Source organism: Salvelinus sp. IW2-2015, linkage group LG27 (assembly GCF_002910315.2).
Source record: "Salvelinus sp. IW2-2015 linkage group LG27, ASM291031v2, whole genome shotgun sequence".
Classification (NCBI taxonomy): Eukaryota; Metazoa; Chordata; class Actinopteri; order Salmoniformes; family Salmonidae; genus Salvelinus; species Salvelinus sp. IW2-2015.
Genome location: NC_036867.1, coordinates 12,904,101 through 12,919,680, shown reverse-complemented (window position 1 = coordinate 12,919,680; position 15,580 = coordinate 12,904,101). Strand labels below are relative to the sequence as shown.

General features: G+C 40.5%; 1 protein-coding gene across 6 annotated transcripts in view; it reads left to right on the top strand.

Moving 5' to 3' along the window:
• Window positions 1-12,735: 12,735 nt before the first annotated feature.
• Window positions 12,736-15,580, top strand: part of LOC111953190 (probable DNA double-strand break repair Rad50 ATPase) — a 31,616-nt gene continuing 28,771 nt past the window's right edge. For 4 of the 6 annotated variants that reach the window (XM_023972290.2, XM_023972292.2, XM_023972291.2 and 1 more), the window contains exons 1-6: window positions 12,737-13,597; window positions 13,858-13,947; window positions 14,122-14,355; window positions 14,524-14,673; window positions 14,951-15,187; window positions 15,375-15,479. In XM_023972290.2, the coding sequence (XP_023828058.1) occupies window positions 13,562-13,597; window positions 13,858-13,947; window positions 14,122-14,355; window positions 14,524-14,673; window positions 14,951-15,187; window positions 15,375-15,479 (852 nt within the window). In that variant the 5' untranslated portion in view covers window positions 12,737-13,561. Of the gene's footprint in view, window positions 13,598-13,857; window positions 13,948-14,121; window positions 14,356-14,523; window positions 14,674-14,950; window positions 15,188-15,374; window positions 15,480-15,580 lie in introns of all 6 variants that reach the window. The other 2 variants (XM_070435392.1, XM_023972288.2) reach the window with 2 other exon arrangements.

Sequence of the window (15,580 nt, the reverse complement as noted above, 5' to 3'; positions counted from 1 at the left end):
CTGTTCATTAACATTATTGGACTGGTATGTGTTACTGTTCATTAACATTGTTGGACTGGTATGTGTGACTGTTCATTAACATTATTGGACTGGTATGTGTATACTGTTCATTAACATTTTGACTGGTATGTGTTGACTGTTCATTAATTATTCGGATATTATTGTGTGTTTTAAATTGGACTGGTGTGTGTACTGTTCATTAAACATTATTGGACTGGTATGTGTTACTGTTCATTAACATTATTGGACTGTATGTGTTACTGTTCATTAACATTATTGGACTGGTATGTGTGTACTGTTCATTAACATTTAGTTGGACTGGTAGTGTTACTGTTCATTAACATTATTGGACTGGTATGTGTTACTGTTCATTAACATTATTGGACTGGTGTGTGTTACTGTTCATTAACATTATTGGACTGGTGTGTGTTACTGTTCATTAACATTATTGGACTGGTGTGTGTTACTGTTCATTAACATTATTGGACTGGTATGTGTTACTGTTCATTAACATTATTGGACTGGTATGTGTTACTGTTCATTAACATTATTGGACTGGTTATGTGTACTGTTCATTAACATTGTTGGACTGGTATGTGTTACTGTTCATTAACATTATTGGACTGGTATGTGTGACTGTTCATTAACATTATTGGACTGGTAGTGTGTTACTGTTCATTAACATTATTGGACTGGTATGTGTTACTGTTCATTAACATTATTGGACTGGTATGTGTTACTGTTCATTAACATTATTGGACTGGTGTGTGTTACTGTTCATTAACATTAGTTGGACTGGTGTTGTTACTGTTCATTAACATTATTGAGACTGGTAGTGTTACTGTTCATTAACATATTGGACTGTATGTGTTATGTTCATTAACATTGCGAATTGGACCTGGTAGTGTTTACTTGTTGTTAACTTATTGGACTGGTATGTGTTACTGTTCATTAACATTATTGGACTGGTATGTGTTACTGTTCATTAACATTATTGGACTGTTTTTGATGTCATGTTCTGAGTCTGATCATTTATTACACCCCACTCCTGAACTGGTCACCTAATTAAATGACTTATTCTCTTGAATTGATAATAAATGTTTTCTAGGGAAAAAAAGTTAACCTTTATTTAACTAGGCAAGTCAGTTAAGAACTTTTTTTTCTTCAATGACGGCCTAGGAACAGTGAGTTAACTGCCTTGTTCAGGGGCAGAACAGCAGATTTTTACCTTGTCAGATCAGGGATTTGATCTTGCAACCATTCAGTTACTAGTCCAACGCTCTAACCACTAGGCTACCTGCCACCCCAGGTGACATGGCTGTGTAATGACTTTCATTAATACCATAATTGAGACAGTCTATTTTGCAAGTGAAACCTACCCAAGAAGGCAGCTGCAATACAACATTAAAAAATGTAATAAACCAGAGTCCATAATATTGGGTCGCGACTCAATTGTCATTGTCAAATTTGGGTCCCCGTGCAAAACCAGTTGAGAACCACTGGTCTACGGTATAGGGCCAATGTGATAGTATGCCTATAACCATCCTGAGTCAGCCTAAAACTCCCTTCCTATTCTATTTAGTGTTCAGAGAAATTAAACAAATTGGAAATGAGATACTATCAGTCTGGTTAGTATGATGCATGTCTGTTGAATTTGGAAAAATACACCCACACTCAGCCCGACACTCACCTACTCAGACAGTAAGGAGCCGGTCGTTGAAATTCAACACTAAGGACTCAAAGTCAAAGTAAACGAAGCAATCTTTATTTAACATGCAGAGAGGTTCACAAACTCAGTACAAGAATGATGAAAACTCGGAAAGGTGGCGTTCCCTATCAGTCCTTTTATACTGCTACACAAACAAGTTATAAGCATGAGTTACATTATTCATTATTAACGTTTGTTCCTGCATGTGACTGACTGATACCTCACAAGGCTTCTTCCCTCAAAGCTGAGACCTTGTATCACTTGTCTAGTCCCCAAACAATATTCTGGGCATAATGCCAAATTGCTTGGGACTGCTAGTGTGGTTTCCTCCTTTGTGCAATCAATCAGTCACTCACATGAACCCAACCAAGACAGGTTGTTACAAAAGCGTCTGTTGTGATACATCTCAACCCATGGGAGGCCCCTCACAATAGAAGAGGGTCCCATCGATGGGCCATGGCCCATAGGCCTGACAGGGACACACAAAGCAACCGGCTTAGGCTGCGAGATGAGTCCAGGTGAGTGGCTAGCCCTCAGCGCTGGAAGGGCTGCATCAACAATAGCACCAGGGAACGACTTCTATCACAGAAGCCATCACCCCCAGTAGGATTAAAATGCATTGTTGAAAACGCATTCTGTGACCAAGACGAAATTTGGCTAAGCAGAGCCGGTACCCGAACACTCTCCATATGGATAAAAAAGCTTGATAAGCGAGTGTCTAGCTCGAGACCCAGTGACGGAATGCGCTGAGTTGTAGCCTGTATCCCGAAGTCACTGTTCGCATAATCCAGGGCCACACTGCGCATGCGTGCCATTGGTCGGAGCAGAGCGTGAGCCTCCCGTGTAGTGCCATCTGAAGAGGCGGGACGCCACCTTGTGGACAGAGAGATTGGAAATGGAAAAATAACCACCATTCTTGACAACCGTGGAGAAGCGACACTTTTCATCTAACTCACATGCGGGAGACACAACAATTTTGACACCCGTGAACACTGTGGAACTTGGGGTTGAAAAAACTGTGTTTATGTGTCACCTGGGGGTACTGTTGTAACAACTAGCATGTTGTCACAATATTATCATGGAGGTTACCCTACTGACCAGTCATAGGCAGCCTACTGGCGACAAAGTGCCTTGTAACCTAGCTGGGAATGGGACAGACAGCTCTGAAAAATAGACCCCTTCTGATGTAACAGACAGGGGCAATTTGTAATCAACTCTAATTCCAAGGAATAAAAAGCACTGAGCTGGAGGAAGACAGCTCATTTCGGGGTTCATATGAACCACAGAGACTGTGTATGGGAAAACAACAGGGTCGTGTCCAACCCTGCTTGTTCCCTCGACTCTGCTACCAATCACAAATCACCTACAGGGTCCATAACCTGTATCACTAGACACCTACCTTATAGGGATTGGTGACCTACAGGCAGGAATCAGCAATTAATCCCAGTAATGCGCCACCTATGGGGAGGGTTTCCCCCTTGTGGACAGAGAGTGAATGGCCCAATGTAATACACATACCCTGGGGAGATTGACCCTGTGAACACCATGGAATGCGTCCAACGACCCAAACCATCTCCGCTATCCGCAACTCAGACTCAGCCGTGGTACGGGCATCCAGGAGAGATAGTCGGAATCGGAACCACCAAGCCCCCTAAAGAATGCCACACAATTGCCAACAGAACCTGTGCTGCGGATTGGTAGGGGAACAGTGCCAGCTGTCCGCTAGTCTCACAAAGTGAATCGACCAAGGGCACCGAGCCGAATATTTGCAAAAATGTTGAATTTCGATTTTACTACTATAGCCCAGAGAAACATATTGAATAACACATTCATAAATGGCACAAAAAGACAGTCAAAAAATTAATCATAAGGAACAAGGATTTGAAGTGTCTGTCCTATATCTAGAAGATATATAAAAAAAACTCAGGATATACAGTACCAGTAAAAGGTTTGCACACACCTACTCAATCAACGTTTTTTCTTTATTTTTTATATTTTCTACATTGTAGAATAATAGTGAAGACATGAAAAAGGGATAGGGATATCATAAAATAAAATGTTCATGAAATCACAAGTCCAAGACACCAAATGAAAGATACAGATCTTGTGATTCAAGCCATCATCTCTGATTTTTTAAATGTTTTACAGGGAAGACACAATATGTAAATCTATTAGCTAACCACGTTAGCAAAAGACACCACTTTTTTTACTCCACCATTTTTTTTACTGCATCAGTAGCTATCACAAATTCGACCAAATAAAGATATAAATAGCCACTAACCAAGAAACAATTCTCATCAGATTACAGTCTGATAACATATTTATTGTATAGCATAGGTTTTTTTAGAAAAATGTGCATATTTCAGGTATAAATCAGTTTACAATTGCAGCCCCCATTACAACTATCACTAAAATGACTAGAATAACTACAGAGACCATCGTGTATTAGCTAATTACTCATCATAAAACATTTCTTAAAAATACACAGCGTACAGCAGATGAAAGACACAGATCATGTGAATATAGCCAATATGTCAGATTTTCTAAGTGTTTTACAGCGAAAACACAATATAGCGTTATCTTAGCTTACTACAAGTCAGTCACACAGTAGCATTGATTCAAGCCAAAAATAGCAATAACGTTATAAACCACCAAACGCTATTAATTTTTTCACTAACCTTCTCAGAATTCTTCAGATGACAGTCCTGTAACATCATATTACACAATGCATATAGTTTGTTCGAAAATGTGCATATTTAGCCGCACAATTCGTGGTTACACAACGTGTTTAGTGGGCAAAAAATCAAGCAATCTGTCCGGCGCCATTTTGGAAAGGCACCTAATCTTATCGAAAACTATTCATAAACTTGACTAAAAAAATACAGGTTGGACAGCAATTGAAAGAGAAATTAGTTCTTAATGCAATCGCTGAATTACGTTTTTAAAATTAACCTTACTGCGCAATACTGGGTACAATACAGGGTGCGATAGCGCAACGCTACATGGAAAATAATGGCGTCTAATACATTTTTCTTTTTCAACAGAACAACGTTTTATCAGCATAAATAGTACCTACTATTAGCTGAACTCCCATCAGAATCTTGTGAAAGGTGTCCGTTGGCCAAAAGAATCGTTGCTGGGTTGGAGAATGTTTCCCTCGACGTTGCAATTAGCAGTACAGAATGGCATTCGAGAGAGAGACACCCACGTTTCTACAGCGCCATGGAAATAAATACCTGAAAATCGCAATATACTGACCTAAACTGGTATAATTCGGTTCAAAATAACAAGATTATGATGTCTTTAAAGCCTATAGCGAATAAAAACAGAGCCGGATACTTCTAGGAGCTAAAACCAGACGTTCTAAAAAGACATGCCAAGACCCTCTTTGCGTCAGCGCGAAGTCCCAAAAGGTCGGACACCTCGGTTCCAATCAATTTAAAAACTTTGGGAAATACGTAGAGACGTCATTTCAACTCTCCCTATTCGCTAACAGCCAGGGGAAGGCGTATGCAGTGCATCTCAACCAATAGAAGACAGGCAAAGTTAAAGACAGGTCTCAAAGCAGATGATAAAATTTCCCATTCTCACACAGACATATGAAAAGTGCTCTAAGTCGAGTTCTGTTTCACTTACAGACATAATTCCAACGGTTTTAGAAACTAGAGAGTGTTTTCTATCCAATAGTAAGAATAATATGCATATTGTACAAGCAAGAATTGAGTAGGAGACCGTTTACATTGGATACACATTTGTGCTATGTCGAAATAGCACCCCCCTAGTGCCAAGAATTAATTCCAGGTTGTAAGGCAACATAATAGGAAAAATGCCAAGGGGGTGAATACTTTCGCAAGCCACTGTAGGAGAGATATGCGCAAACATGACAGATATGGAAAGCCTGCAACTCCATATTTGGAAGCGCTTAGGTCACCTGACATTTGGCAGGGATTTGACAAGAAGAAAAAGTTCCCATGTGTAGAGTTTTTTTTCTCACACATAGAAAAAAAGTTATCACAGTAGAAAAAAAGTTATCATGCGTGAAAAAGATTTGTAGTCGTAGAAAAAATGTTCGGAACCATAGAAAGCGATTTCTGTAAATCACTGGCAGCCTCTCGTTCGGCCATGTTGATGCCTGCCTTTCAAGGCTGCAGAAATTATATTATGGTAACCATAATATGTTAACCATATGTGTAACCATGGTATGTCCAAAGTAAATAACCCTAGCCCTAGATTACTCTATAATTGCAACATTATTGCGGTGTACACCCGTTCATCAACCAAATAGTTGAATTAGCTGGCCAGTGTGATAGCACCACTAAATGTGAAGGATACTGTATGTCATACATTGTAAGTGATTATAATCCATCCTCTGTCTCATGTTGCACAGACGATGAGTATCAAGGAGACGTATTCCTGAGGCCTCTAACCATTTCCCCAGGAGAAGCATGCAAAAGGTAGGGTGGAGGTGTAGGATATGGGATCAGACTTTGTAACAGTATTGCTTCCGTCCCTCTCCTCACCCCAACTTGGGCTTGAATCAGGGACCCTCTGCACACATCAACAACAGTCACCCTCAAAGTACCGTTGCCCATCGCTCTGCAAAAGCCACAGCCCTTGCAGAGCAAGAGAAACAACTACTTTGAGGTCTCAGAGCGAGTGACGTCACCGATTGAAACGCTATTAGCGTGCACCGCTAACTAGCTAACCATTTCACACCGGTAACACTCACCCCTTTGACAACCTCCTTTTCCGCAGCAACCAGTGATCAGGGTCAACGGCATCAATGGGATCAACTTTTTTTACATGACTATAAATCGCTTTCTACGTGTGATAACTCTGTCTTTATGGCAGTCATTTTACTTAAGACCCTTGGAAATGACCTGCATATTTGCAATTAAAAAAAATTCTAATGCAATATATTGATTTAAAAATAAAAATAAAAAGGTGTTTGTTTGTGGATAGCGAATTGCATTTGTGGATTACGATTTACATTTGTGGAAAGTGTTTTACATTTGTGGATTGGTGATTTACATTTGTGAATACATTTGACATGCTATTGATCCTATACCTGTCTCTCACACACAATTCTTTCTGAAGAAACTAAACCAACAGCAGAGCCACAGAAGGAACAATGAGACAGATATTTCACAGAATATATAAATGTGAAGCTTCCGGTTGGCGTTTCCAATCACTACCAAATATGATGGTGAGAGGAAGCCCAGTGACCGGCAGTGGGAGAAGATGGAGCGAGAAATATTTTGGCCGAAATGTAAATTAGTTCATTTTCTTATTGATGAAACATTTGATCTCAATGCAGTTTTCTGTTTCCAAAACTCAAAAGGCACTCGCACATCTGAGCTATCTATTTTGCTGGTGCATGGTAACAGTTGAATAAAATGAGAAAAAAGAAGGAAACCGCACACTGCTCTTGATAGTATCACTGCTCTTTAATAAGCTTTACGTATCGGCGTCACGGCCTTCGTCAGAGCTTTTGTGAGTTTTTTAAATTAGCACCCTTATGTAGACCTAGCCCCACCCACATCCGTTCCACACATCGAATGGGGCTGGAGTCAAAGGAAAAAAAATAAGTGCACCAAATATAACAATATGCATTTCATAAATATTCTAATAAAGTGTGTACATAAAACATATTAAACATGCCAGTAAAACCACAATGAGGACATCGACCTACCAAGCAAGTTTTCATAAATCATTGGGGACAGCACAAGAAAAACATCAGAATAATCTGAAATAATATACATAGGCATTTCATTAAGACCTTTAGGAAATAATGTCTGGAGGGTGAAAATCCCAAAACATTCTCTTTTGCTCAGAGTATTATTTATATCACCTCCCCTGTCTGATATCTTAACTATCTCTATGCCACAAAATCTAAAGGTAGAAATGTAATGTTTTAGGACATTAATCCTCAGAAGGATTAACCCCTTTTTTATTTTTTTTGCCTAAAATGACATACCCAAATCTAACTGCCTGTAGCTCAGGCCCTGAAGCAAGGATATGCATATTCTTGGTACCATTTGAAAGGAAACACTTTGAAGTTTATGGAAATGTGAAAGGAATGTAGTAGACTATAACACAATAGATCTGGTAAAAGATAATACAAAGAAATAAACATACGTTCTTTCGATTTTTTTGTACCATTATCTTTGAAATGCAGAAGAAAGGCCATAATGTATTATTCCAGCCCAGAAGCAATTTAGATTTTGGCCACTAGATGGCATCAGTGTATGTACAACGTTTTAGATTGATCCAATGAACCATTGCATTTATGTTCAAACTTTTGTATCAAGACTGCCCAAATGGGCCTAATATGTTTATTAATAACTTTTCATGTTCAAAATTGTGCACTCTCCTCAAACAATAGCATGGTATTCTTTCACTATAATAGCTACTGTAAATTGGACAGTGCAGTTAGATTAACAAGAATTTAAGCTTTCTGCCAATATCAGATATGTCTATGTCCAGGGAAATTTTCTTGTTACTTACAACCTCATGCTAATCGCATTAGTCTATGTTAGCTCAACCGTCCCGTGGAAGGGACACCGATCCCGAAGAAGTTTTGAAATGTATTGCGACTGGATAATCCCACTCGTTTCTCCTAATTTAACTTTTATGTTCACTGATTCTCTGTTTGAGAGAACGGGAGGTTTTACCTACAGTTGAAGTTGGAAGTTTACATACACCTTAGCCAAATACATTTAAACTCAGTTTCACAATTCCTGACATTTAATCCTAGTAAAAATTCCCTGTCTTAGGTCAGTTAGGATCACCACTTTATTTTAAGAATGTGAAATGTCAGAATAATAGTAGAGAGAATGATTTATTTCAGCTTTTATTTCTTTCATCACATTCCCAGTGGGTCAGAAGTGTACATACACTCAATTAGAATTTGATAGCATTGCCTTTAAATTGTTTAACTTGGGTCAAACGTTTTGGGTAGCCTTCCACAAGCTTCCCACAATAAGTTGGGTGAATTTTGGCCCATTCCTCCTGAAAGAGCTGGAGTAACTGACTCAGGTTTGTAGGCCTCCTTGCTCGCACACGCTTTTCAGTTCTGCCCACAAATTTTCTATAGAATTGAGGTCAGGGCTTTGCGATGGCCACTCCAATTCCTTAACGTTGTTGTCCTTAAGCCATTTTGCCACAACTTTGGAAGTATGCTTGGGGTCATTGTTCATTTGGAAGACCCATTTGCGACCAAGCTTTAACTTCCTGACTGATGTCTTAAGATGTTGCTTCAATATATCCACGTAATTGTCCTGCCTCCTGATGCTATCTATTTTGTGAATTGCACCAGTCCCTCCTGCAGCAAAGCACCACCACAGCATGATGCTGCCATCCCCGTGCTTCACGGTTGGGATGGTGTTCTTCGGCTTGCAAGCCTCCCCCTTTTTCGTCCAAACATAACGATGGTCATTATGGCCAAACAGTTGTATTTTCATTTCATCACATTTCTTCACATTTCTCCAAAAAGTACAATCTTTGTCCCCATGTGCAGTTGCAAACCGTAGACTGGCTTTTTTATGGTCGTTTTGGAGCAGTGGCTTCTTCCTTGCTGAGCGGCCTTTCAGGTTATGTCGATATAGGACTCGTTTCACTGTGGATATATATACTTTTGTACCTGTTTCCTCCAGCATCTTCACAAGGTTCTTTAATTTGCACTTTTTGCACCTAAGTACATTTATCTCTAGGAGACAGAACGCGTCTCCTTCCTGAGCGGTGTGATGGCTGCGTGGTCCCATGGTGTTTATACTTGTGTACTATTGTTTGTACAGATGAACGTGGTACCTTCAGGCGTTTGGAAATTGCTCCCAAAGATGAATCAGACTTGTGGAGGTCTACCATTTTTTTTCGGAGGTCTTAGCTGATTTCTTTTGATTTTCCCATGATGTCAAGCAAAGAGGCACTGAGTTTGAAGGTAGGCCTTGAAATACATCCACAGGTACACCTCCAATTGACTCAAATGAGGTCAATTAGCCTGTCAGAAGCTTCTAAAGCCATGACATCATTTTCTGTAATTTTCCAAGCTGTTTAAAGGCACAGTCAACTTAGTGTATGTAAACTTCTGACCCACTGGAATTGTGATACAGTGAATTATAAGTGAAATAATCTGTTTGTAAACAATTGTTGGAATAATTACTTGTGTCATGTAGAAAGTCCTAATCGACTTGCCAAAACTATAGTTTGTAAACAAGAAATTTGTGGAGTGGTTGAAAAACGAGTTTTAATGACTCCAACCTAAGTGTATGTAAACCTCCGACTTCAACTGTACATAGCACAGCCCACATGGACATTTAATAATGTAGATAACATGGGTGGTGGAGCACGTAATAATGTAATTTATTTGGAAACGTTTTCCTGTATGTGGATGGCAGAAATATTCACACTTCATCATATTGTTGCACTGTGCGGAACCTCTGCATTTATAGCTACCATTCGGAAGAGGGCTTAAAAGAGCCTGGCTGATTTCTTTTGTGGCTGGCAGTTGGCATGGACCAATTTATTGCGTACATTGTGACCTCTCCTATATACAATAAGTGGTGGATTCTTAAATTCAGCCGTCAAAGCTGGGTCCGATGATAAAACATGCAACTGTTTCTTGACAGCATCTCCCACTTTTTGCGAGTTCAAAGTATATGTGGTTGTTAACATTACAGAGTGTTCTTTAGCTTTGTAGCAGTTCATCTCGTGTTTTCCCCAATGCCAAATTAAGAGCTTCATCCACACATTGTGGAGAATAGCCTCTTCTTAGAAACCTATTGCGCATCTCCGCTGCTTTTTCTAGATAGTCCTCTGTGGAGTGGCATATACGTATTGTGCAGTCTGAAAAACTGGCTTCTTGGAAGTCCTCTTTTTAATGTGTCTGTAACGGCAGATTTCCTCCTCTTCGTCTGAAGAGGAGGTGTAGCAGGGATCGGACCAAGACGCAGCGTGGTAAGTGTCCATGTTTTAATCGAATAAACTGCACATGACACAAAACAAAATAACAACGTGATATTAACCGAAACAGTCCCGTGTGGCACAAGCACTGACACAGGAAACAAACACCCACAAAACCCAACACAAAACAGGCTACCTAAATATGGTTCCCAATCAGAGACAATGACTAACACCTGCCTCTGATTGAGAACCATATCAGGCCAAACACAGAAATAGAAAAACATAGATAAACAAACATAGACTGCCCACCCCAACTCACGCCCTGACCATACAAAATAAAGACAAAACAAAGGAAAATAGAGGTCAGAACGTGACAGTGTCAGGGTGGAAGCTGTCCCCCTGTAATATAGTATTTCTGTCCGTTTCTTTTCTATACAGAGTTGTAAACAAGGTTCCAGTCGATTTCTCAGTCCACATATCAAGGTAATGAACACGTTTAGTGTCAAATTCAATAGTGAATTTGAGATTGGGGTCCATGTCATTGAGTAATGTCATTCGATGCGTGGAACGGATGTGGGTGGGGCTAGGTCTACATAAGGGTGCTAATTTAAAAAACTCACAAAAGGAGATAGTATTGAGTCGAGGGTCATGACGTGTCGAGAAAGAAGGAGAAAATGGAGTCCCTAGAGAAAGCAAGAACAAGATGGTTGTCAGGAATGGAGCAGCAGTATTATCATAAGAAGACGTGTACTTGGAAAACGGAGGAATGGAGGGAAAAAGAGAGGGAGAAGAGCCCTAAGAGAGAGAGGGAAGAAGAGGGTGAGCTTGAGTCGGATAAAAATTATGGGGGAAAAAGGAGATGGTTTGTCAAAGAAGAATGGTAGAAGGTGTAAGTAGAGGGAGCTGAAGACAGGAGAAAGGGAATAGGTGATAGGTGCGGTAAAGTTATCGGAGACCGAGGTATGCACTGAGGATCAGGGTGAAGAAGAGTCTGTGACAGTAGGAGTGAAGTTTATGGAAAAAGTGGACTCTTGCCTTTTGGCTGATCCATTTGTGGTTTCACAGTGGGTGAAAAAAGAGTTGGGTCATGTGGAATCGGTGAGGGTAACTAGAAGTGGTCTAGTGATAATTGTTTGTGTTTCTGTTAGCAGAGGAAGAATGCGCTTAAAGTAAAATGAATGGGGGTGAGAAAAGTGAATGGTTTTGTTCTCAAGAAAAGAGCACCAATGAAAGGAGTGTTAACTGGGGTGGCAGTAGATATAAAAGTTGCCTAGCTGAGGGAAAAGATCTCCGGTGTATGTGATGCTCGTCATTTGATGCCACGCGGACAGGGTGGCGAGAGCTGGGAAACAGAAGATTCATTGTCTGTTCTTTTGAGTTTTGAAGTTGAGTCTTTGCCTGACAAAGTGAAGTTAGGATATATAAGTTACAGCGTATGTGCCAAATACATTAAAATGTTACAGGTGTCAAGCTTATGGGCATGTGGCAGCAGTGTGTATAAAGGAGGGTCCAAGGTGTGAGAAATGTGCAGAAGGGCATGAGACAAGGGAATGTGTAGTATTGGGGAAAGTAGTGGAATGTGTTAATTGTAGGGGTGCCCATGGAGCTGGGGATCAGAAATGTCCGGTGCGAGAGAGGCAGGTTGAGGTTTCCAGGGTTACAGTAGTGCAGAAGTTGTCATATGCTGAGGCATTGAAGAAAGTAGAGGAAGATGGGTTAAGGGGGAAGAGTGGTGAGAGTAGTAGAGATATACCAGTACAGAGGGATAGGCCAAAAGGTGATATAAGTTTCAGTAAAATGGGATTTTTAGCATTTATAGCAATGGTTATTAATTGTACTGCAGGGATGGATCGGAAGTCTCAGAAAATTGAGGTTGTGGTGGCAGCTGCATAGAGGTATTTGGGTGTGCGAGACTTGACAGCAGAAGAGTTACAGGGTGTGTTAAGTGGTGATGTCCCATCCTTTCAGGATGATGGCATGAGGTAGGAATACATTAAATGTAATGGAGTTGTACTCCAGTCTAGTAGGTGGCGGTAATGCAACAAATTGGATGCCAACTACCGTTAAACCTCAATGAAGAAGAAGAAGAAGAAGAAGAAATGTTATTGGATGTTATTGCGAGTGTATTGCGAGTGTATAGCGAAATGCTTAATGATAGCAGTGATACTATCAAGAACAGTGTGCGGGTTCCTCCTTTTTTCCACTGTTTCCAAAACTAAAATATGTTACGAACAGAGTGAACAAAGTTTTTTTTAGACTTTACCCTTTGCCAACGTTTCTAAAATGTCGTTGTTTAGAAGGAGTGCTAGGGCGAATTGAGTTATTGTACACGGTCACTTCAGAGTCGTTTACTAACAGAAATACGCAAATATATGCTAGAACGCGCCAATAGGCTCTCGCTAGCTCGTGCTTGGCTCTGCCCCCCTGGTTGTTTGTTCTATCCACTAGGAGTCATTTGCTCACATTGGAAACTACAGGCGGTGGTCTATATTGTGCTACACTAGCAGTACAAGAAACAAAACCAACAACTGCGCTGTAGCAGTACAGTAACGCACCAGAAATATCGCACGTTAGTAACCTGCAGTGACTCAACTACTGTGGCTCAAACTATTGATATTTTGAATCAGAAAAAAACAAGTTGTCTAATCTGTGTGGGTTTACTGAATCCGGTGAGAATTCCCCGTGGACAGAGTTACTGCAAATTATGTATTGGTAACTGGGATCAGGATGACCAACGTAATCCTTATCACATATTCTACCAGTGCAGAGAGACCTACACCCCAAGACCTGTACTAGACACAAACACCAAGTTTGATGAAATTTAAAAAATAAAGAAGACTGGATTTCAAACTGATGACACTGGATCTGGAAACATAGTCATATACTCCAAGTCATATACTGAGGAAACATACTGAGGAAATAGCAAACATACTGAGGAAATACTCAGCAAACATGCTGAGAAATCAGCACCTGGTTAGCAAGAAAAAGGTATGGATAATAACGTTTTCATGTCTGCAAGTGACAAAATTACACGGAGTATCATTGAATGTGGCACAGTATGAAATTAGCCTACGTGTACATTGTACTTTGCATGTCATGTGAGTTCAGTGAATTACACAGGCCCCTCCCATCTACCAGAGAAGGCAAAGACACATTTCTATCTATCACAATATAACATTCAGGAAGAGTGTATAATGTTGTAATACCACGGTAGTATTGCCTCAATACCAGTGCATGTTTGTCCACAGAAGAAGATGAGTGGGACCAAGACATGCAAACAAGAAACCCAGTCACCAGCTCCCTCTTCTAGTGGACAGGCTGTGGAAAAACAGGACTTGGTAAGTGCAGAGTTTGTATGTACACAGTAGGTATATGTGTGTTCAGTGATACCCTCCTGATTAAATTGTTGGTGATATCATACTGCCCCCTAATTGTTTCTCTGACCTCCTTACCCTCTTTAACTTTGATGTCTATGTCACTGCCTCACCTGTCCCCCAATTTATAACTTGAAGAAGGAGTTTCAGGATCCAGAGCCAGAGAAGACACAGAAACTGTATGCTCAAATGAATTACATCCTGGATAGGGTAAATCAAAACAACTTCCAGCAATCGATGAAGGCAATTACTAAGTTCACCATTAACACAGAGGCCAGACTGAAGGGCATCATTCACCTCATATATGAGAGGGCCCTGGCACAACCTACCAGCTCTGCGACCTATGCCAACATCTGCCGCTGCCTCATGGGGGTAAGTCTGCATCTATACAATTCTCCCTCTGTGTTTATTTTGTCTGTCGCTGAGGTGATTGCTATTTTTGTCAAATGCCAGTGACCACACACCAAGAACAGCAGTAAATCATACATATTGTGCTTTTAACTTGAGTTTTTTCTCCCTTCTGCATATCCTCCTCCTCAGCTTAAAGTACCCACTGCTGCCAATCCAGGAGTGACAGTAAATTTCCGCAACCTGCTTCTGAACCGAGTCCAAAGAAACTTTGAGAACATGGCGAGAAGCAGTCGTGAAATCTTCTGGCAACAACAGGAGATGGTGGATGCCATCACCAAGGTAGCACATCCATCCCTTCAGACACACTGTCGACTAGATTATAGACCAACACTTTGAAACATCTTTTTGAGATATTCTATTCTAATCTGATCAAAATTATATTCATTCCTCTGTATGACTTTAATGCTTTGATGTGCGATTGATTATGTTGCCCTAACTGTGCATTGATAATATATTGTGGTGCTATTCCCTTCAATTGATAATTGGAACACGGTTTGTTATCTAACTAGTAACAATTTGTATAGTTTAACTTGTTAACTTTCCTGATTCCTTCCAGGAGGAGGAGCGCCAGCGAGTGAGGGAGGAGCTGGAGGAGGCCAAGACCGAGGAGCGGAGGCAGTCGCTAGGCAATATCAAGTTAATGTGTGAGTTGTTCAAGTTGAAGATGCTGACTGAGTGCATCGTGCACGACGTCATCGTAAAGCTGCTGAAGAACCGAGATGATAACTCTCTGGAGGGTCTCTGCACATTACTCTACACCATCGGAAAGAACTTGGACTTGAAGAAGGCCAGGGTACAGCATTTTGTCCGTCCATCCATCCGTCTGTCTGTTTTTGAACAAAATAAAAACATTTTATTTTTTATCCATGACAGCAAAATCAATGGCATTTTTATTCCACATTTTGGGATTGATCAATCCAATAGATTCAGATCTATAAATCAGTCAACTACATTCACCTGGCCTGTCTATACTTCCACAGCCCAGAATGGATCAGTACTACAACATGATTGTGAAGATTGTGAAGGATAGTACGACCTCCCCCAGAATCACAAGCATGCTACAGGATATACTGGACCGCCGAAAGGTATGACCATTTATTTGTCTACCTCTTTAAACACCCATATCTAACCTCTTAGTTGTTTCATTTTCTTGTTCTATGCTATTAAACCCATAGTATGTAGTTGA